The 23411-nt window shown below is 42.0% G+C and overlaps 1 protein-coding gene across 6 annotated transcripts in view; it reads right to left on the minus strand.

Annotated features, from left to right (window-relative positions):
• The window catches only part of GPCPD1 (glycerophosphocholine phosphodiesterase 1), a 66716-nt gene extending 44996 nt beyond the window's left edge, over window positions 1-21720 (minus strand). Inside the window, exons 1-5 of one of the 6 annotated variants that reach the window (XM_034947611.3) lie at window positions 21450-21667; window positions 15878-15936; window positions 14980-15056; window positions 9327-9423; window positions 3923-4007 (exon numbers count right to left, since the gene is read on the minus strand). In XM_034947611.3, the coding sequence (XP_034803502.2) occupies window positions 3923-4007; window positions 9327-9423; window positions 14980-15028 (231 nt within the window). In that variant the 5' untranslated portion in view covers window positions 15029-15056; window positions 15878-15936; window positions 21450-21667. Of the gene's footprint in view, window positions 1-3922; window positions 4008-9326; window positions 9424-14979; window positions 15057-15877; window positions 15959-16146; window positions 18606-20254; window positions 21329-21449 lie in introns of those variants that run through there. The other 5 variants (XM_055104843.2, XM_063600999.1, XM_034947610.3 and 2 more) reach the window with 5 other exon arrangements.
• Between the last annotated feature and the right edge of the window lie 1691 nt (window positions 21721-23411).

The following is a 23411-nucleotide window of genomic DNA, read 5'->3' on the forward strand; positions in this document are numbered from 1 at the left end:
TGACCAACATAGAGAAACCTCATCTCTACTAAAAATACAAAAATTAGCCGGGCATAGTGGTGCATGCCTGTAATCCCAGCTACTCGGAAGTCTGAGGCAGGAGACTCACTTGAACCCGGGAGGCGGAGGTTGCAATGAGCCATTACACTCCAGCCTGGGCAAAAACAGCGAAACTCCATCTCAAAAAAATAAATAAAAACTAACAACTGAGCATTGGGAAATTCAAAATCTCAGTGATAACCCCAAAACATGCAATCCTTTCATTTATTTTTTAATCCTGGTCTCATTGTACATGCAATACTTTCTAATATATTATCTGTAATAACTTATTCTTTAAGATCTAAGAAAAGGAAACAGTTCTGAAAGAAAACATTCTGGAAAAGTCTGCCAAAATTTTAAGCTTTTTGGAGTAACATGGGAGATAGATCTTTGGAGAAAAAAGTAATGATGTCAATCTAAGACAATATTCCATTAACAGTACTGGTAGAGCTATTTCACAATTTAGCATACATAATGTCACACGACTGTAGAAATGTTTCCAAACATGTATATTAACAAAAATATTTTTAAAAATTTCTTCCCACAAGAATAAGTCTTAATGATTGTTTTCTTAAACAGTTACTGACATCACTCAGTCATACCAAGCACTGAAATTTAAATAAGACTATCCAATATGTAGATTGGAAGTTTGTTTTTTAACAAATCACCAAGCAAAATTATTAGCTAGCCATGTAATATCACTGCTTGCATATATCACAAATTTTTAAAACTTTTACTGATTGTTTTCCTTCCACAATTTTGAAAACAAACAATGTAAAAGGGGGTCTGAGGAATCAAGGCCACGTGCGGTGGCTCCTGCTTGTAATCCCAGCACTCTGGGAGGCTGAGGCGGGTGGATCACCTGAGGTCAGGAGTTTGAGACCAGCCTGGCTAAGATGGCAAAACCCTGTCTCTACTAAAACAATACAAAAATTAGCCAGGCATGGTGGTTGCATGCCTGTAATCTCAGCTACTTGGAGGCTGAGGCAGAAGAATCACTTGAACCCAGGAGGCGGAGGTTGCAGTGAGCCGAGATCGCGCCACTGCACTCCAGCCTGGGCGACAGAACAAGACTCTGTCTCAAAAAAAAAAAAAAAAAAAAAAAAAAATCTCCATTTTTAGTACAACCAGTAAAAGAAACAGTCACCTAGGCATGAGTAAAGCAAAGGAAGCTAGGCCAACGGACTCTCTGAGAGTATTCAAATCTCAAGTTAACACCTGACAGTATTTACTATTCAGAAGAATTTTAGATACGAATAAACTATTGTACAAAATGACAAACTAGACTATTCTGAAAATAATTATCTATCGCAGGTGACTGATTGTCTTGTTAAAGGACTTAAACAAAACTCAAGGGAGATCGAGGTCAAAATAAGATAGTTTGTAATGAATCTAATTATGAGTGAATGTTAGCAGCTATGAAAGTTAGAAACATAGATATGTGCTGAAAAATAAAGATGTATTTCTACAAAAATGAAGGAAAAATTTCAAAGGATACAATGAAAAACTGGCTAACATTTGACTATGAGGAAACATCCCTAATTCTACCCACAAGCAAAGAGGGGTGGATACAGAAAAAAAAAAAAAGTTGAAATTACATGTTAATTCAGAAAGTATCTTTGGTGAAGATGTGACATCAGTGGACTACCTGCAGATTCATACCAATGTTTTCATTCCAGGAATACTCACTACTTTTGTGTGCTATGTTCAAATAAGATAATATTTTGTTTTGTCATCTGTGAAATTATTTTAAAATGTAACACATTAACACCTTATCCTAATTCACAAAGAGAACACGTCATTGTGAGAAACTGAGAAAAACGATTTCAGGACTCTTCTAAACTAAAAGGAATATGCCAGAAAAAGCAGTGCATGGGAGAAAAATGAATGGTAAAATTTCATTTACTCAATAAAATTTTGCAATGAAAGGATCTAAAAATCTGTAGTTCAAACCTTTTGTTTTACAGATGAGGAGGCTAAAGCCTAAAGGTCAACTGGCTTGTCCATAATCGCAAAACTTTTAGCTTTGGTTCCAAAACTGCCTGGGTAGATTACCTCCTAAAACTTTCAACACAGTAAAATTAACCTTTCTCCCATTTCAGCTTTTTAATGCTTTCATTATTTGTTTTCCTATCATTCTTTATATTCGTAACATTATGTATTCCAATAATTTACATCATTTCACAATTTAAGATGCCTTGCACATTACTTCTATTATTTGACAATGTACAACTAGACAAAGTTTCATAATACTTCTATTAAAAATGTTTTATTTAAAAAGCGCCACCAACTTTTTAAAAGTGTCACATTAAGCTGGCATGTGGAGAAAAAAACTGTAGCCATATGCATGGGATTTTATGTAGCTATGTACTCGATTCCATGAAAAACATACTTACCATGGCAGCCCCTGCATCACACGGTACATGTGTACACGATACAGAGCACCTACTTAAAGAAACACACTCACCAACACATACTGTGAACTTTTGCAAGTATTACAAGGAGAAAAACTTGTTTTTACTGTTAAGCAGACTTCTTGCCAATTTCTTCAAAAGGTATTTTGGACTGATCTGCTGCTTTTGGTAACATTTTCAATGAAGAGGATAAATACTTAGGTTGGCTTAATTTGACCTGTGTTGACAATAGTCTTACTTTAGAAAACTATGCCCAAAGAACTCATTATCATCTTTCTCATCCAAACTCCCCTAAGTAAAATTTGGTTGGTTTCACATATTACAAAGCTAAATTTCATATACCAGGATCCTCAGGTAAACTTTCCATATCTATGACCTATGTATCTACACACGGTTGCTTAAGTTATACTAAAGAACTTTACCATGATGCATAACCCCATGCCAAATAAATGAGATGCCCTTTTCTTAAGTTAAAGTGAAACTATTGTCAAGAAAAGCCAACACAATGATCAACCACAATGTAATTTAAGTTCAATTACTGGGTATTCACAAAATATTCTTGGAACAAGAAACGTAATAGGTGCAAAAGACAGCTAAAGTGGGTTTGTCATTTTTTGTCATTTTGTCTCTTTTCTTTGTATAATGGTGGCTAAGAGCACGAGGTAAGAGTGGCTGCTTGCATTTTTCACATGTAACAAAAACACTTAATGACTCCCAAAGGAAATACATTTTTTAACAAGAGCTAATCCATGATTTGTTTCCTAGACCCCTGCCTAAACCCTTGTTCATATGCAGCCCAAGGGTGTCAAATGTAAAAGTCTGAAGGAAAAGAATCCTTTCAGCAAATAAGTATCTTTAGAATAAAAGGAAAATGATTAACTTTTTTTCTTTTCTGAATATGAAAACAATCCCAAAATAACGAATTGTGAACAGGCAAATTTAGAATAGATATGCCAAAGGCCTCCAGAAAAGATAGGGGTCTTATCAATAACATCTTTGAAAAAATCTAAAAGGAATCAATTAAATTTTGATCAGAGTTAACACAGCCACTAAGAGATGGCTGCTGTGAAATAATTTTTTAATTACTCACTTAAAACGGCTATATACTTCTCTAAATGTGTTTACATCACATAAGGATTAAAAAACAAAACCAAAAGTAAAACCTCTGCAAGTGGTTCCTAACTAGTTTACAAAAGTTACCGAAAATGCACACTTACAGAGAACACATTAAAACCAATTTCATAAGAATATTGCAGAACATACTTACTATGTCTTTTTAAAATTCCATGGCAGACATCATCTGCCTCTGAAGTGGCTACTTCCTTGGTTTTGGTAAATTTTATTAATCAAGAGTTCTATTCCTTATTTGACCAAAGCAAATGCATTTTACTTTGAGCGTGTTCAAACTTAAGTGAGTTGCTTTTGAAGGAAGTGCTAAAGAAATTGGAAACTAGATAAAGAAAACATACCTTTGGTTCTAAAAAGTACCCTTTGAAGTAGCGATACTGAACTGATACTCCTCTACTGAGTACAATGGTTGCTTTCCATAACATGCTGTGAAGAAAGAAAATTAAAAGCAGCAGCATCAATATCAAACTACAGTGCATAAAGACTTCTTAATTCACAAAAGCCCTCAAATAAAACGTATGACCAATATCACTTATTTATTCCTACACAAGATTTTACAGGCCTACTCTGTAGCAGGCAATGGGAACACAGGGGTATATATTGCAGAAAGAGCCTCATCTTCAAAGAGCTTCCTTTGCTGTGTGGGTAGACAGAAAAATAACCAAAGAAGATAGACACAACCAAGTTCTGGAGGAGGCTTTTAAAAGGAAGGAAGGTTTTAATGAGGAAGCGCTGTCTGAGCTGAGGTCTAAATGATGAGAAGGAACCAGCCATATAAAGAGCCAGGATAAGTTTCCAAACAGAAAATTCAAGTTGTACAAAAGTGGAAGCCAGAGTCAGACTCTTCTGTGACTTCCCACTTAGTGAGGGATGTTACATGGCTGATAAGAGACTTTGGGTGGCAGCTTTCGTGTCACAAATGAGAGATAAACATGAGTTACACTCCTGTTCTTGACTATCCGTTATTCTAAGCTGTCCTACCCAGGCTCTGGCTATTCCTCAGACAAGCAGTCAGAACCTGTATCTTGTTTCAGGCCAATGTCTTTCTCTGAACTATGTTATTCTAACAGAAACTAAAGATTTGACTCAACAGCTGCCTTAAGGTCAAGAATTCACTACAATTCATTACTGTAACTGAGTTTTAGCTTCAAATAATAAACTAGTGCTATCCACAGCATGGTCCCAGACCATCATTAGTAGCTGGGAGCTTCTTAGAAATGCAAATCCTCAGGCCCTACTCAGACTTATTGAATTAGGAACTCTGGGGGTGGGGGCCCAGTAACCTGTATTTTAACAAGCCTTCAGGTAACTTTTTTTTTTTTTGAGACAGAGTCTTGCTCTGTCACCCAGACTGAAGTGCAGTGGTGCGATCTCGGCTCACTGCAAGCTCCGCCTCCCGGGTTCATGCTATTCTCCCACCTCAGCGTCCCCAGTAGCTGGGACCACAGGCACCCACCACCACGCCTGGCTAACTTTGTTTTTTTATTTTTAGTAGAGATGGGTTTCACCGCATTAGCCAGGATGGTTTCGATCTCCTGACCTCATGATCCACCCGCCTCAGCCTCCCAAAGTGCTGGGATTACAGGCATGAGCCACCAGGCCCGGCCACCTCCAGGTAACTTTTATAAACACTTTGAGAACCCCTGTCATAGACCATTAACCAAATGTTAATTCAGCATGAGTAGTTTAGCCCTACCTGGCTCTGCTAAGACAGGTTTTAGGGCATTGTCCTTACTCTGATACAAGCTTAGCTCCTAAAATAAATACAGATATAGCTCATTGTATTGCACTTTATTATACTTCACAGATACTGTGTTTTTTACAAATTGAAGGTCTGTGGCAAACTTGAGTCGAGCAAGTCTATCAGTGCCATTTTCCCAACAACATGTGCTTACTTCGTGTCTATGTCACAGTTTGGCAAATCTCATAATGTTTCAAACTTTTTTGTTATTATATCTGTTATGGTGATTGCATGCTACAGAAAAATCTTTCATGAAAGGAACAGTTAATCAATGTAGTAAACTTCACTGTCTTATTTTAAGAAATTGACACTGTCCTTCAACCTTCAGCAACCACGACTCTGATCAGTTAGCAGCCATCAACATTGAGACAAAACTCTCCACCAGCAAAAAGACTGCAATTCACTAAAGGCTCAAATGATTGTATCATTTTTTTAGCAATAAAGTATTTTTTAATTAAGGTATGTACATTTTTAAAAATCACTGCTTTAAACAAACCAACATGGAACATGTATATATATGCAACAAACCTGCACCTTCTGCACATGTACCCTAGAACTTAAAGTATAATAATAAAAAATAAGTAAATAATAAATAAATAAAAATCACTGCTTTAAAGCAAGAATAGCAAATGCTGCCAGGCGTGGTGGCTCACGCCTGTAATCCCAACTCTTTGGGAGGCTGAGGTGGGCGGATCACGAGGTCAGGAGTTCAAGACCAGCCTGACCAACATTATGAAACCACATTTCTACAAAAAATATAAAAATTAGCCAGGCAAGATGGCACATGCCTGTAATCCCAGCTACTCAGGAGGCTGAGGCAGGCGAATCACTTGAACCCGGGAGGCTGAGGTTGCAGCGAGCCCAGATCGCGCCACTGTACTCCAGCCTGGGTGACAGAGTGAGACTCCATCTCAAAACAAAAACAAAAACAAAAACAAAAAAAGAATAGCAAATGCTTGACACATGTTCCCTAATTTTCCCCAATAAGCCTCAGAATCCTTTTCAACAGAGGTTTCCAGGTGGACTCTTCCAATTAAGAATAGAAAGTTGCCATTTCTGCTACCCCAAAAAGAAAAAAAGGTGGGGGGACAAATTCCCAGTACTACCTCATCTACAAAACAGCCAGCTGGAGCATGTGAAACTAGCCCCACTAGTGCAGAGTAGAATTACTAATAAGCTTTGAAAAACGTGCTGCCGCCTCTCCCTCAGCCATTATTTCTCAATCTCCAGGAGCAGGATCTAGGTATGTGTATTTTTTTTCAAGTCCTCCCAAGTGATTCTAATGCGATCCCTGGTAAAGAACCACTAAATGAAAACAAGAGATGAAGGCAAAGCAGTGAGTCTTTTTACTCCACTTGTCTAAGCAAATGTGGCAAATTTAAGAATGAACCAGAACCCAGGCATAGTAGCTTATACCCAGCACGCTGGGAGGCTGAGGCGGGAGGGCAGCTTGAGCCCAGGAGTTCACAAACAGCCTAGGTCTCAACACAGTGAAACCTAATCTCTATAAAAAAATTTTAATGAGCTGGGCATGATGGTGTACACCTAGCTACTCGAGAGGCTGAGGCAGGAAGATCACCGGAGCCCAGGAGTTTGAGGTTAGAGTGAACTGAAATCGTGTCATTGCACTCCAGCCTGTGTGACAGAATGAGACCCTGTCTAAAAAATTTTAAAAAAAGAATCAGAACTATTTGGTGAACTAAAGACAAAATAATCTGATGAAATTAAATCAAAACCAGGAAAGACGGGTAGTCATATGGTGGTTTAGTGCAGCTGCCTAATTCTGAATTGCCCTTATATCCTTTCCCAAAATACCATAAAATCTACAAGGAGGGCAAATGAAACCACAAGTGACCCACATCTTCAGCAGTATTAGGAAACAATACCATGACCTTCAAGTTATCTCTAAGCAGAAAAAAATTCCAGGAGAGCTCTAGCTGCCATGAGCCTGTGGGTAGGGAGAGCTGGTAAGAGAAAGCTTAAGACGCTCCCTGAAAGACAGGGGCACAGCAGACTTAGATGCAGAGCACATTAAAATTCCAAAGAAACACAATTCTAAAACTCATGAATATTGTCTAAAGGCACATGGATTCCTGTGTATCTACTCCCTTCTCCCTGTGAAACACTGTTTATCTGCTACCTGTGAATCAGTTCTATTTCACTGCACATGCACAACATATGAACAGCTGGTCCTCTTAAAATTGTTCTTAAAATTGTTAAGTGTCTTATCCTGTTCACATCTTTTTGACCAAGTTGGCTGAAACTGACTTAGGACAGGCAGGGGTGTGTTTTAGAGACAAGTTCAGAAAGATACGAGGTTTCACTTCAGACCAGAGTGGCTGATCTGAAAATCGAAGAAAAAATAGCCACTTGAAGGAAATACTAGTCTGTGAAAGACTAGTAAAGAATATATACTATTAAAGTAATACTATTTACCAACAGAACTCTTATAAGGAGAGCTGAGAATTGGCTGAGAAAATATGTCATACTAGTGACAAACTAGAAAAAAGGGAGTTCTGTTGTTTTTTAATTTTCTTTCTCCTAGCTTACATTACTGTTATTTTTTTACTTTCCTTTGTTATTTTCCGTTGCTTTACCACCAGTGCTCCTCAAACTATTTGCTGTGAATGACCAGCATTTTTTGTTTGCTTTACTCAACCTGTCTGGTGACCAATATTCTGATCTACATACCCAGTTCAATGAGATGTGTCCACAGTGATATGCATGGAGTCAAACTGCTATACACATTTCTAAATGCTTGCTCTCAGTTTTTGTATTTCTCACATCATGGATTGATTTTTTTTAAAGTCTTTTGGACTGGTACTGGTGCACAGGCCACATTTTAAGACATGCTGCTCTACAGGAAAATAGAGCCTTAGCAATCACCTAATCGGGCACTGGATATACTTGTATGCTATTTAGGAAAACCTATAACACTTCCAACTATCCACAGTGGGGTAAGTGCCACCTCTGCTGACATCCACTCATCTATGCTAACCCCTTTATCATGCAGATGAGGTAACTGAGGCCTACAGACACCAGCCGCCCAAGCTCACACTTAACTGCAGAAGAGTGGCTGACACCCAGATTCACCTTTCTCCATCCACTGTGCCCATACTAAGTTTACTGATGGATTCAATGCCACTAGTGAATACATTTCTTCATATTAGCTAAGCTATCTAAGTATGTGTTCCACTCTCTGCTCCTTTTAACACCACATACTTCAAGGAAATACTTTTATAGGCAAATACAAAAATTAGATCTCTTATCAAGAATATGTACTTACCATTAAAAAAAGAAATCAGAAAAAATTAAAAAGAAGAAAATAATATATACTGACCAGACAAATGTTAATGCCTTAAAATGTTTCTTTAAATAAGAAAGCAAGGTGGGAGGATCTCAAGTCCAGGAATTTGAGATCAGCCTGGGCAACATAACCAGACACCACCTTTGTGCCAAAAAAAACCCCAAAAAACAAACAAACAAAAAAGTAATGCCATCTCCACACCAAAAACAAAAAACAAAAAAACAACCACAATTAACAAGGCATGGTCATGGGTGCCTATAGTCACAGCTACTCAGGAGGCTGAGGCACAAGGATCGCTTCAGCCCAGGAGTTCAAGGCTGCATTGAGCTAGGATCACACCACTGTACTCCAGCCTGGGTAACAGAGTGAGACCCTGTCTAACTAATTATGGTGGTAAGTACCTAAAGAACCAGTCAAGAATTAAAAGTATATTCAATTATCCTGAGTTGTAAAAATAAAAAATACATCTAAAAAAAAAAAGAAATGAAAGTGGTTGAGAGGCGGGGATAAACAGTAAGAGAGGAACCTGTTTTTCCCACACAAATTTTGTAAAATTATTTCACTCATAAAACTATGCAACGTGATAATGTTGATAAAAATTATAACTAAAAGAAAAAATACCAAGATATCTTAAAAGCCCCTAACATCATAAGGTTAATGTCACAGTTATTCTGTAACCTCACATTTCCATACTCACCTTTCACCTGTGTCATTCTCTGGAAGAAGAGCCACAGCATTTTGAGGATTCCAGTTTCCCAAAGCATCACAGCTTCCACATACTGCAAAAACTTCTCCTAAAGAAACAGAACAATCAGTCACAGAGAAACAGAACAATCAGTCACAGTGGGATAAGCAGGGAAGTTTGCATTAGTTCAACCAGATATGCTGCCCCCTTTAGCAGAGATGAAAGAGCCTCACTAGATATAGGTTTGGGCCCAGGTACCTACCACTCACTAACACCTGCCAATTAACTCGACTCACCTTTCTAGAACCAAAGCCAGAGAAAAGGGGGAAGGCATACGGATGAAGTTTTCCTCATCTGTTCAACTACTCATTGAGCCAGTAACAAGAACCCAAGAGTACAAAAGGGATAAAACCACAGTCTCTGCTTTCAAGACAGCTTCCAATTTTAACAGACAAACACTAAATGCCTATCAGTACTCTAAAGGGTTATTAATCAATATTTTCTAGAAAGTCAAACAGTAGCTACTAATAAGTTTCACATCAAGAACATTATTAAGGCCAGGTGTGGTGGCTCACACCTGTAATCCCAGCACTCTGGGAAGCTGAGGTGGGCGTGTGGGGGCAGATGCCTGTAATCCCAGCTACTCAGGAGGCTGAGGCAGGAGAATTCACTTGAACCCAGGAGGCAGAGGTTGCAGTGAGCCGAAATCACACCACTATACTCCAGCCTGGGCAACAGAGCAAGACTCCATCTCAAAAACAACAGAAACAAAACTATCAATGAGAGAGCAGAAATGTAATTAAAAACCCATCAAAACAAAGACTTATATAGTTGGAAAATCTAGTACTTCTTGGTTTTTGGACATGGAGTTTTTCTCTGTTGCCTGGGCTGGAGTGCAGTGTCATGATCTGGGCTCACTGCAACCTCCACCTCCCAGGTTCAAGCAATTCTCCTGCCTCAGCCTCCCTAGTAGCTGGGATTACAAGTGCGCACCATCACAACCGGCTAATTTTTGTATTTTTAATAAAGATGGGGTAACCATATTGGCTAGGTTGGTCTTGAACTCCTGACCTCAGGTGATCTGCCCGCCTTGGCCTCCCAAAGTGCTGGGATTACAGGCATGAGCCGCCGCGCCCAGCCAAAATCTAGTACTTCTTAACTAAGGTAATGTATCATTTCTTTTGAACACTTATCAATAGACTTTAAAAGCCAACATAAAGCTACCACCTCTTCTTGCTAAATTTTATATATTTAGCAGAACACACTTGGATAAAAGTACGTAGAAGTCTCTGACTTAAATATCAACACATTCTGAATACAATTAAAATTCATAAAGAAAAAGATAATGAACTGAGTCCAACTGCCAATTTGGCTCAAGACAGACTCCTCCACATTCTGAGAACAGCTGGGATTCCAAGCTTGAGGCACTGCTCTAGTAAGACTAGAATTGTACTCAGCTTTAGCCACCTGCATGAGCATTTTATTAGCTTGGACTATCTAAAAATTAACTAAAATTCCAAGTGTGACAGTCATTCAGATTTCAGGGCTCTAAATACATGTGGGCCGGGCGCAGTGGCCCATGCCTGTAATCCCAGCACTTTGGGAGGCCAAGGCAGGGAGATCACTTGAGGCCAGGAGTTTGAGAACAGCTTGGCCAACTAGCAAAACCCTGTCTCTACTAAAAATACAAAAAGGCCAGGTGAGATTGGCTCATGCCTGTAATCCCACCACTCTGGGGGACTGAGGTGGGTGGATCACTTGAGGTCAGGAGTTCAAGACCAGCCTGGACAACATGGTGAAACCTCATCTCTACTGAAAATAAAAAATTAGCTGGGTGCAAGCCGGGTGCGGTGGCTCATGCCTATAATCCCAGCACTTTGGGAGGCCAAGGCGGGCAGATCACTAGGTCAGGAGTTCAAGACCAGCCTGGCCAACATAGTGAAACCCCATCTCTACTAAAAATACAAAAATTAGCTGGGTGTGGTAGCAGGCGCCTGTAATCCCAGTTACTCAGGAGGCTGAGGCAGGAGAATCAATTGAACCCAGGAGGCTGAGGCTGCAGTGAGCCAAGATCACACCAGTGCACTCCAGCCTGGGCGACAGAGCGAGACTCTTAAAAAAAAAAAAAAAATTAGCCGGGTATGGTGGCAAGCACCTGTAATCGCAACTACTCAGGAGGATGAAGCAGGAGAATCGCTTGAACCTGGCAGGTGGAGGGTGCAGTGAGCCAAGATCATGCCACTGCACTTCAGCTTGGGTGACAGGGCAAGACTCTGTCTCGAAAAAATATTTTTTTAAATAAAATAGATAAAAACACAAAGTTAGCTGGGCATGGCAGCACACACCTGTAATTCCAGCTACTCGGGAGGCTGAGGAATGAGAATCACTTGAACCTGGGGGAGGTAGAGGTTGCAGTGAGCCAAGATTGCATCACTGCGCTCCAGCCTGGGCAATATAGTGAGACCCTGTCTGTACAAAAAAAATTTTTAAGTAAGAATAATTTTAAAATTAGCCAGGCACTGTGTTGTGCACCTATAGTCCCAGTTCCTCATGAGGTTGAGTCAGGAGGATCACCAGAGTCCAGGAGTTTGAGGAGCTATGACTGCACCACTGCACTTCAACCTGGGCAATAGAGGGAGACCCTGTTAATCTTTTTTTTTTTTTTTGAGATGGAGTCTTGCTCCATCGCCCAGGCTGGAGTACAGTGGCGCAATCTCAGCTCACTGCAACTTCTACCTCCAGGGTTCAAGCAATTCTCCTGTCTCAGCCTCCCGAGTAGCTGGGACTACAGGCACGCGCCATCGTGCCCGGCTAATTTTTGTATTTTTAGTAGAGACGGAGTTTCACCTTGTTGGTCCGGTTGGTCTCAAACTCCTGACCTCAGATGATCCACCCACCTCGGCCTCCCAAAGTGCTGGGATTACAGGCATGAGCCACCATGCTCAGCCAACCCTGTCTCTTAACAAAAAAAAAAAAACTTCTTCGTGGACTCGTTATTTCTCATCCCCCACATAAAACAGCAAGCTACTTTTTGCTATGAAAAGAACAAACTCCAATTGGAAAAGGTAAAATGGGGACTCAGTGGTTCACTTTCCTCTTATAGGTGCTCCTGCATTTTACCAATTCCCCCTGCAACGTTACTTTCTCTTTCTGCTGATTCCAGGGGAATATGGCTGCTGAAAATGAGGAAATTTTTCACGAAAACAAACAGACCTTTCTTTAATTGGCTCTCATTTATAAAAGATTATGAAGACTTGAATGCTTACTAAAGAAATCTGCAAACAGCACCTCCACATACTCTATTTGTATCCTCTCCTGGTTGTACTTGTTTCCCCCAAGGTCAGTCCTCTCTGCACTACCATTCTCGCCACATTTAGCAGAGGGTCCTTCCTCCTGTGCAGTGAGGAAATCAAGGTGATGGGGGAATTGAGGTGGGGTCTCCCCCAGTATCCCCTTGCTGTCCCTCAGCCTCCTCTTTGGCACGTAGAGTCATCTATATCCACATCCACCATTATCTCCTTCCCTCGAATCCCTGACAGTAAGCATCCCCCTGACCCCAATCAAGCTGACACTTCTGTGGCCAGTTCTGCGGTCAGTCCATTTGCCCGACATGGCCAGCTCCTTCTAGCTTCAACTGCCTGCCTACAACTCCCCAGAAAGAGAAAATTCCATCTTCTCTCCACGGAAGCGGCCACACACTAAACCAGAGGTGAGCACTTGGCTCAAGGGAGCCAACCCATCAGCTGACTAGCAATCTTCAATCTGCTCAATTCTGCCCAGGGGTAGAACTATACCAGATCATCTTGGCTAAGAATTTGAACTTAGACTCACACATACTCTGCCAATTGCTGTGATGAATGCTAGAATAAAGAAGCTAGATGTAGTGTGAGTCATTCACTCATTCTTTGAATACAGATATACTATGCCCCTGCTCTGATCCAGGCTCTCTGCTAGGTGCAGGAATTCAGCATAAACAAGACAAGGTCATATTTTGACCAGGCACGGTCTGTAATCTCACACCTGTAATCTCAGCACTTTGCGGGGCCAAGGTAGGCAGATGACCTTAGGTCAGGAGTTTGAGACTGGCCTGGCCAACATGGCAAAACCCCATCTCTACAAAAAATACAAAAATTAGCCAGGTGTGGTGTCAGGCGTCTGTAATCCCAGCTACTCAGGAGCCCAAAACAGAAGAATCGCTTGAATTCGAGGAGCAGAGGTTGCAGTGAGCCGAGATCGCATCATTGCACTCCAGCCTAGGCAACAGAGTGAGACTCCATCTCAATTAAAAAAAAAAAAAAAAAGAGGGGGCTGGGCACGGTGGCTCCTACCTGTAATCCAGCACTTTGGGAGGCCGAGAGGCAGGTGGATCACGAGGTCAGAAGTTTGAGACCAGACTGGACAAGATAGTGAAACCCTGTCTCTACTAAAAATACAAAAATTAGCCAGGCACGGTGACGGACACCTGTAATCCCAGCTACTTGGGAGGCTGAGGCAGGAGAATTGCTTAAACCCGGGAGGCGGAGGTTGCAGTGAGCCGGGATCACGTCACTGCACTCTAGCCTGGGCGACAGAGCAACACTCCATCTCAAAAAAAAAGTAATGTTTTCAACAGAGTTTACAATCTGTCACTCAAATAATTCTATAAAATCTCCAAGAGGTGCTATAAAATAGGGCCAGAACCTAGTGGAATCTGGAGGCTGGCAGTGGGGACAGGGGAGAGAAGAGAAGGAACAGGGGGAGTATGAGAGTGGGCAAAGATCTGGGCAGAGGAAACAGCATTTGAGAACGTCCTAAAAGAGGAAGAAAGGAGGAAGGAATGCAGCACATTTAAGGAACTGAAAGGCCAGTATAGCCAGAGTACATAAAACCGAGAGGTACCTCAGTTTTATGAGAGCCCAGGCGTGATACGGCTTTGACATGCTATCTTACACTAAAATTATCTCACAGCACTTTAAGGGACAGCAAAAAATACAATGAGGCCAAAAACATATTCACACATAGGAACAAGGTTATCCCAGCCAATTGTTTCACCAACTTATTCTTTCTTTCTTTTTTTTTTTTTTTTTGAGACGGAGTCTGGCTCTGTCACCCAGGGTGGAGTGCAATGGCACGATCTCAGGTCACTGCAACCTCTGCCTCCTGGGTTCAAGCAATTCTCCTGCCTCAGCCTCCCAAGTAGCTGGGATTACAGGCACATGCCACCATATCCGGCTAATTTTTGTATTTTTAGTAGAGATGGGGTTTCACCATGTTGGCCAGGCTGGTCTTGAACTCCTGACCTCAAGTGATCTACCCGCCTCAGCCTCCCAAAGTGCTGGGATTACAGGCATAAGCCACTGCGCCCGGCCTACCAACTTCTTGCACTAGCAAAGTTTCCTTCATTTTCATACTGCCTAGAAACCACAGCCCAACCATCTCTGCCCTGTGCAAAATTAGGTATAAATTCATAGCTTTCTTGGGAAAACATGAGAACAAGACAGAGTTTGAGGAGGTTTTTGGTGTGTTTACTATGCTCCAAGCACATTTCTGCTGTCAGGCAAGACCTATAGATATTTTCATCTAAAAAATCAGGCCCACTCTAATAGCAACTCCATATTTAAGGTAATCCAGATAAGAAACATGCTAATTTAATTTTAATTGTTTTAAAGTAAAACTTTTACAATACCTGGTAAAAGAGTTCCTCTTATTTCAAAGGCAACCTGAGAAGGTGTCATTCTGATGGATTTATTTTATGATGTCGTGCTAGGAAAAAAAAAGAAAAGTAACTTATAGTATAAAAATATATGCCTTAGCTAGCCATCATCAAGAAACAACTTCAACCAAGAGCTATTTATATTTTTAAAAGCAATATTTAATGTCTTTGCAGTTTTATGGTGGGATTGTTTTTGTTTTTGTTTTAAAGTAACTTTAGTGCAGGGGGGGAAAAGAAACAAGTGAAAAAGCAAAAAAGTAAACCAGTCACAGTGCCTCATGCCTGTAATACAAACACTTAAGGAGGCTGAGGCAGGAGGATGACTTGAGCCCAGGAGTTTGAGACCAATCTGGGCAATATAGTGAGGCCTCATGTCTACACACACACACACACACACACACACACACACACACACACACACACATATGCCAGGCATGGGGAGCATGCCTGTAGTTTCAGCTACAGATTGAGACTGAGCTGGGAGGATCACTTTAGCACAGGATGTTGAGGCTGTAGTGAGCTGTGACTGTGCCACTGTACTCTAGCCTGAGCCACCGAGCAAGACCCTGTCTCAAAAAAAAAAAAACACAAAGTCTCAATAAAGTTTTTTTTAAAAAAAGCAAAAAATGAAAATGAATCTCAATTATGAGCAAAAAAAAAGATTAATTTCAGAGTCCTTATATAAACAGTGACTCAATTACTTGGGAAGTATCTAGCAAGTTTGAAGCCTAGTGCTACAAAGCTATTCTTTCAGAATATATGTTCAAAAAGAAAACAAAACAAGAAAGAATACATGCCCGAAATACACACTGTAAAACAAAGTATCCAAACTTGTTATTTTTTAAGTCGTCAAGATTCTTTTGCTACATACTTTCTCTTCTGATAAGCAGCTGTTCTGAATTCAACGTATCTTTCCTGACCAGGGTAATACTGTGGTAGAGAAGAAAAATAACTATAGAGAGAAAAAAGCTTCACTTAATGAATTTCTACTTTAACACAAAGGAAACAACCAAAGTATCACCCACTAAAACAAACTACTTGTTATGTTGTGGAACAAGTTTGAGAATCTGCTTCTAAGACACAATGTAACTTATCATTAAAAGAAAAAGAAAAGAAGGAGTCCAGGCAAGTGGCTCATACCTGTAATCCCAGCACTTTGGGAGGCCGAGGAGGGCAGATCACTTGAGGTCAGGAGTTCAAGACCAGCCTGACAAACATGGAGAAACCCCGTCTCTACTAAAAATACAAAATTAGCCGGGCGTGGTGGCACGTGTCTGTAATCTCAGCTACTCAGGAGGCTGAGGCAGGAGAATTGCTTGAACCTGGGAGGTGGAGGTTGAGGTGAGCCCCCCCACCTGCCTCCCCCTCCAAAAAAAAAGAAAAAACTTTCTACACAAATAACTTTTCAGATTTTCTCTTTATTAACCCTAGGACCATCATTACTCAGGTCCTACAGGCTCAAACTTACAGTCTCAACTCTACCTACAACCTATTATCAAATCCTGATGATTCTATCTAATTGACCTTATATCCATTTTGTCAATTAGGATTCTTCCTCACATCCCTGGCTTGGAATCACTTTGATTATTTATAGAAATCTGAACTCCACAGTAAAAGGAATTTAAGGAGATTAAAAAAAGAATAAGAAAGAAGTTTAAACTCCAAGCTTTTGAAGTTCTTTTCCACTTATCCACATTTTGTCTAGCTAATTTTTTCATTTCTTCCCTGTCAAAGGAATCTGTTTCCCATCCACTAACTTAAGTACCTAAAGGAATATAAAAAAAGCTTAATACACACATGTACATATAATATACTTCGAGATACTTACATAATTTAAATGGAGAAAGAACATACTCCATCCAAAGACACACCATATTCTACATCATAACTTCTCCAACACCCCTCAAAAAAACCTTTGCCCCCCCCCACCAACGTTACAAGAATTCCAATCACATCTTTATTCTGCATCATGTACATTACTCTACCAGCTTAAATTTCATTTGCATTTATATATTACCTTATGAAACAATTCTAAAGTACCTTTCATAGCTACCTTACATAGTCATTTTTCTAGTTCTGCTTTGCTCCCTTCCCCTCCCCCTGAATCATTTAATGAACACTGCTACACACAATTAACCACACTTCCCAGTCAAGGTAGATAGATCTATACCAGCAGTTCTCACCAAAGGCAATTCTGCCCTCCAGGGGATTATTTGGTAATGTCAGGAGGCATTTTTGGTTGTCACAACTGGGAGTGGCACTCCTAGCATCTAGGGGTAAAGGCCCTGCTGAACACCATACAATACGCAGAACAGCCCTCCACAAATAATTAATTGTCCAGCTCCAAACATCAACAGGGCTCAGGTTGAGATGAGGGTCAAGAGTCCAGGCTCCATGTTAGCTATAAACTATGTATCATCACATTTACATTAATTATAAAATGTAACACTTAATACATACACATATATATATTTATAAATGTACACTGTCAAATATTCATCTCACAGAGTGCAAGACCACCAATGTGCAGTCATGTCACATTCGGATATGAAATTCCCTATTTGGCAACTCTACCATTTTGGTTAGAATACCCAATACTACACTAGTGCAAACCTTCCCTTTGGCCAGGCACGGTGGCTCATGCCTGTAATCCCAGCACTTTAGGAAGCCGAGGCGGGTGGATCACCTGAGGTCAGGAGTTCAAGACCAGTCTGGCCAACATGGTGAAACTTTGTCTCTACTAAAAATACAAAAATTGGCTGGGCATGGTGGTGGGCACCGGTAATCCCAGCTACCCAGGAGGTTGAGGCGGGAGAATCACTTGAACCTGGGAGGCAGAGGTTGCAGTGAGCAAAGAGAGTGCCACTGCACTCCAACCTGGGCAACACAGCGAGACTCTATCTCAAAAGAAAAGAAAGAAAGAAAAAAGGCCGGGCATGGTGGCTCATGCCTGTAATCCCAGCACTTTGGGAGGCTCAGGAGGGCAGATCATGAGGTCAGGAATTCAAGACCAGCCTGGCCAACATCTCTACTAAAACTACAAAAATTAGCTGGGCATGATGGCACGTGCCTGTAGTCCCAGCTACTCGGGAAGCTGAGGCAGGAGAATCACTTGAACCCAGGAGGCGGAGGTTGTGGTGAGCCAAGATCATGCCACTGCACTCCAGCCTGGGCAACAGAGGGAGACTCCATCTCAAAAAAGAAAAAGAAAAAAAAAAGGCTTCCCTTCATCAAAATAATTTCTAAAATAAATAATTTCTTCTTCTACTTTCTGCATCTAAGAGTAAACATGGCGGCCAGGTGTGGTGGCTCACGCCTATAATCCGAGCACTTTGGGAGGCATGAGAATCACTTGAACCCAGAAGGTGGAGGTTGCAGTGAGCTGAGATTGTGCCACCGCACTCCTGCCTGTGTGACGGAGTGAGACTCTGTCTCAAATGAAAAAAAAAAAAAAAAAGCCTGACATTTAAGTTACTGAATTAATTTTAAGAGAGCAAATACTCTATCACCCATCAAAAGGGCTGAATGACCACTTCAGTCTTAACCTTAACCAAATAAGGTGCCCTTTCATTTGGTGTTTACTGCTGCGGTTCTCAACTAAAGACAACCTCATATACATGATTAAATAGTTTGTATTTTGCTATTTGTTGACTAACTTTAAATAACTATTTTAATCAACTTAAGGGAAATCAGATATTATTCCTATGTACTAAAATCAACAGCTAGTACAAAATTATCTCTAGATTTCTACTGCATTAAAGCAAATGGAAAACTTAAGTAAATATAATAAAAGGGAAATGAACTGATTATAGAAATTGAGTCTTTTATTCTCAAAGATGTTTGGAAGAGTGACTACAGTAACTTAGCGGTAAACAGCTGCAGTAAATGTACTATACAAAGCTATATACACAAGCACAAAAACACCTCCCAGAAAACCTCTCCAAAAGTCAACAAAGCATCATCTTCCACTTGGTTTACCAAAGTCAAGCAATCTGGTTTGATTTCCACCCTGAGCGCCCCCTCTCCCCAAATTTGATACCATACCAAATAAAAGCCTCAGGAGCTGTTCCAAATGCAATTCACTTGATTATGGACAGAGGCCAAAAGGCTGGTGCAGTGTTGAAGTATACAATTTTGGCATCCAGTTACCACCAAAACAGCAGTGACCAAGTAAAAAAACGACTGTGTTGTGAAACAAAAAATGTATGCACCCACCCATACACCTTCTTCTAAACAAGGAAGAAAAAAAAAATCACAACTTGGAAAGGGAAGGTCAGTTCTGGATATACATAAAAACAAGAGTAAGATGAAAAATGTTAGTCATTGTATGCACACGAGCTGACCAGATAATTTAACCAACTCGCCTATTACCTCACATACAGACTACACTTCCTGAAACAGGCTTTTGCTTTTTGGTTTTTGAAAACGTTAACATCTATTCTGTACTTTTTGAAGAGAAACACTAAATGGCATTCTCATCTGAGATTCTGGGTAGTATTTAAATAACCCTTTTTAAAAGACTCAAGCAATCAGCAAAATACAACATGGTAATTAATCCACATTTTAAAAAATTTCAGAGTTCACACTACCTGCCAAAATAAATTTTACTCTATTCTTTTCCTCAAATAAACTTTCCCGACACGTGACACTACTGATTTACCAGGCTGGGAAACAAAAGGGATATGAAGTAAACCAAGGTAAAGGGACATTCACTTTAGAGCTAAATTGAAGTCAGATATTTTTAGCTAAAGTGTTTTTTTGGCTACAAGGAACATGTCAGTTTTCCTTCGAATTTTTTCAAGGAAAAAAGCTGTTTCCAATTCTTCTTGCCCTTTCCCAGGCCTTGGCAGCTTTGATCCTCCTAACTAGCTAAATAAAGTAATATATAAAATGCCTAACTTTCCCTGAGTTAATTTTTGCTCACCTTGGTGAAGGATCATTACGACCCTTGCTACATTTCTGACAAGTTGTGACTGTCATTCTGATTCCCATATACTTGAAGCCAATATCTTAATCAAATATGTTAAGACATTAATGGATCTTTATTTAAAAATTCTGGAATAAGTTTCTTTACGCCAAGTTAATTCCTTGATCAACTTTCTAAACAATGCAGTAACATTTTCCCAAATGTTTTCCATTCATTTTACCGTGATATTATTCTCTTGTGTATGTTTCATACCTTTTTTCCTGTTTTAACTCATACGTAAAGATTCGATTCATCAACGTGTACGTATCAAATTTTACTCACTTTGCTACGATGAGTTTTCTTTTGTGGTCATTATTTCTCAAGAGTCCAGCTTTCCCACTTCGTTATTTTGCAGATTTAAATTTTGTCTAGAATACTGGTTTTCTCTAGCTCTTGGTTCTTCCTAGTTCTTAAATCAGGACTGGATTGCACCATGTGCAGTTTTGCTTGTTTGGTTGGTGTTATTTGTATCCACGACATTAGGAATTTTGGAAAAAAAAAAAGACTGATACCTTGTATTTATTTCTTAGTTAAGTCACAACTCGTCAGCAACGCAGCAAGGGGAAGCATGACGGGGTAGAGTAGTGGGTGAGAACTGTGCAGAAATGGGAGGAGGCGACAGAAGAGTATGAAGAAAAAACATCGGGTCCAAACATCCTGCTCAGTTCCATCAGTTCCTCTGTGCAGGTCTACATCAGACTAACAGCTGCCTTAAGGTGGAAGAATCCTCTACAATTCATGCCCGATTTCTTTTCCAGCCAGCCAGTGGAGTCTGGGGAGAGGGCTGATGAGGACACCTAAGTGACTGAGGCTCTCTCTCCTACCTCAGCAAGGCAGTCTGAAGAGCTTTGGGAAAAGTAGAGCTTTGGAGAGAAGGGGCAGCAGACCTAAAAAATTGTATCGAGGGCACTCATGACTATTCCTGGAACCTTTTCCTAGGAAAGGCACTTTAGTTTCTTGGAATAACTGAATTATACAAGCATGCCCTGGACTACGTGTCCGGGCAATTTCAGAAAATAAGCAGTTGTCAAAACACGATGAGTAACTTAGGGACAGAGAGCGGCGGTGAGCCGGGGGCCGCCGTGGGGCAGGGGATGTCCCCGGAGGACCTCATCTGCATTTTTGGTGTCTTTGTTCCCCGACTCAGTACTCTGCATATTTGCGGTGGTCCTATGCTCCACGCACCCTGCTACTCCTCAAATGCTCCACGTATTTTTTAGAAGGGAACTAAGCCCCAGGCAGCCCAGCAGAAGCGCGGCAGTGAACAATAAAAGTCGAAGAGCGCGTCCCAGCCACCGATTTAGCGCAGCGAACGCCCGGCCGCCGTTCCCCTGCGGGCAGTGGCCGGCCCGGCCCGAGGACCCCGCCCGCGCCTCGGCCCCGACGCCCCCAGCCCCGCCGCGTCCCGGGCCGCCCTGACAGCTCAGCCCGCCACGTGAGTGGCCGCCCGGCCCCCGCACCCGGCTCGCTGCCTCACCTCCGGGTTCGCTAGTCCGCAGGTCCGCGTCGCCGCCGCCCCGCCCGAGAGCGAGGACCGCGGGCAGAGGTACCGGGCACCCGCCGTCCGTGCCTCGCCAGCGCTCCCCCAGGCGGCCTGCCGCGGCGTCGAGCGGCAGGAAGCAGCCACGCTCAAACCGGTTTCAGCTGCTCCAGACCAAACTGCCAGGCCACCCCGCGGGGCGGGGCCGGAGGGCGGTGGGGCGGGCCCTGACGTCACGCCCGGCGCCGTCCCAGCCAATCGGCAGCCGCGTGCGGGGGGAGCGGGCCCGCGCGTTCCTGGAAAGGGCTGACGTCCGCGGCCGAGGGCGGCCGGGCATCCCCCGTGTCCCCGCTGCCCTTCTCAGCCGACCCCGGCGCCCGCACCTTGGAGAGCTGCCCTGGGGTCATAGGCGTGTACTGTGGTCCACCAAAGCCGCCTTAGAAATAACCCACGTGAGCCGGGCGCGGTGGCTCACGCCTGTAATCCCAGCACTTTGGGAGGCCGAGGCGGGCGGATCACCTAAGATCAGAGTTCGAGACCAGCCTGGCCAACATGGTGAAACCCTGTCTACTAAAAATACAAAATTAGCCGGGTGTGGTGGCGCATGCCTGTAATCCCAGCTATTCGGGAGGCTGAGACAAGGAGAATCGCTTGAACCCGGGAGGCGGAGGTTGCAGTGAGCCGAGATCGCACCATTGCACTCCAACCTGGACGAGAGCAAAACTCCGTCTCAAAAAAAAAAAAAAAAAAAAAAAACCGACTATGGATCCTGGAGCTACAATTCAGAGTTGTATTTTTTTTCCCCATTTGAAAACGGGGGAAATTACCAGTACTGATGTTTTCTAGAAACTTTCTTTCGTTGCAAAACAGCAATCACACTTGGATCAAATCATTAGTTGAAAACTATTAAGTCACCTAAGCTGGATGAGAGTTTATACCCTTGCTACGCAAAGTATGGTCGACAAGCCAGTAGCACCTGCCAGAACTCAGAATTGCACACTCCCAGGACCATCCCAGACCTACCCTATCAAATCTGCCTCTAGCAACATCCCCACGTTAACAAGTATGCAAATTAAAGTTTGAAGGAACTTTTTTGAAAGCTGACTCTCCCTGCCAGAGTTGTAGTTTATTTTCTAAAAAATGAACCGTATCAAACAAAAAATTTTTTTTTTCCTCTCCTTTGGTGGTCTCCAGAAAGTTAATCAGCATTTGCCACCTGAAGTTCTCTTACGAAACTTTGCAACTTGCGGGGCGTGGTGGCTCACGCCTGTAATCCCAACACTTTGGGAGGCCGAGGCGGGCGGATCACGAGGTCAAGAGATGAAGACCATCCTGGCCAACATGGTGAAACCCCGTCTCTACTAAAAATATAACAATTAGCCAGGCATGGTGGCGCACGCCTGTAGTCCCAGCTACTTGGGAGGCTGAGGCAAGAGAATTGCTTGAACCTGGGAGGTGGAGGTTACAGTGAGCTGAGATCGCACCACTGCACTCCAGCATGGCAACAGAGAGAGACTCTGTCTCAAAAAACAAAACAAAACAAAACAAAAACTTTGCAACTCATCTAACTTACACTGTTACCTTACCAGTATCAAAGTTACCCTCTGGTTAGTGTCCAATATAAAATTATATCAGCAGCTTTTACTTAAATCAAGTGAGATATTGAAAAGTAAAAAGAGGCTTGGTGCGGTGGCTCATGCCAGTAATCCCAGTACTTTGGGACCCCGAGGCGGGCAGATCATCTGAGGTCAGGAGTTTGAGACCAGTCTGGGCATCATGGCGAAACCCCGTTTCTACTAAAAATACAAAAATTAGCCGGGTGTGGTCGAGCGCCTGTAATTCCAGCTACTCGGGAGGCGGAGGAACTAGAATAACTTAAGCCTGGGAGGTGGAGGTTGCTGTGAGCCAAGACTGCACCACTGCTCTCCTACTTGGGTGACAGCTAGACTCTCGCAAAAA

Source organism: Pan paniscus, chromosome 21, assembly GCF_029289425.2.
Source record: "Pan paniscus chromosome 21, NHGRI_mPanPan1-v2.0_pri, whole genome shotgun sequence".
Classification (NCBI taxonomy): Eukaryota; Metazoa; Chordata; class Mammalia; order Primates; family Hominidae; genus Pan; species Pan paniscus.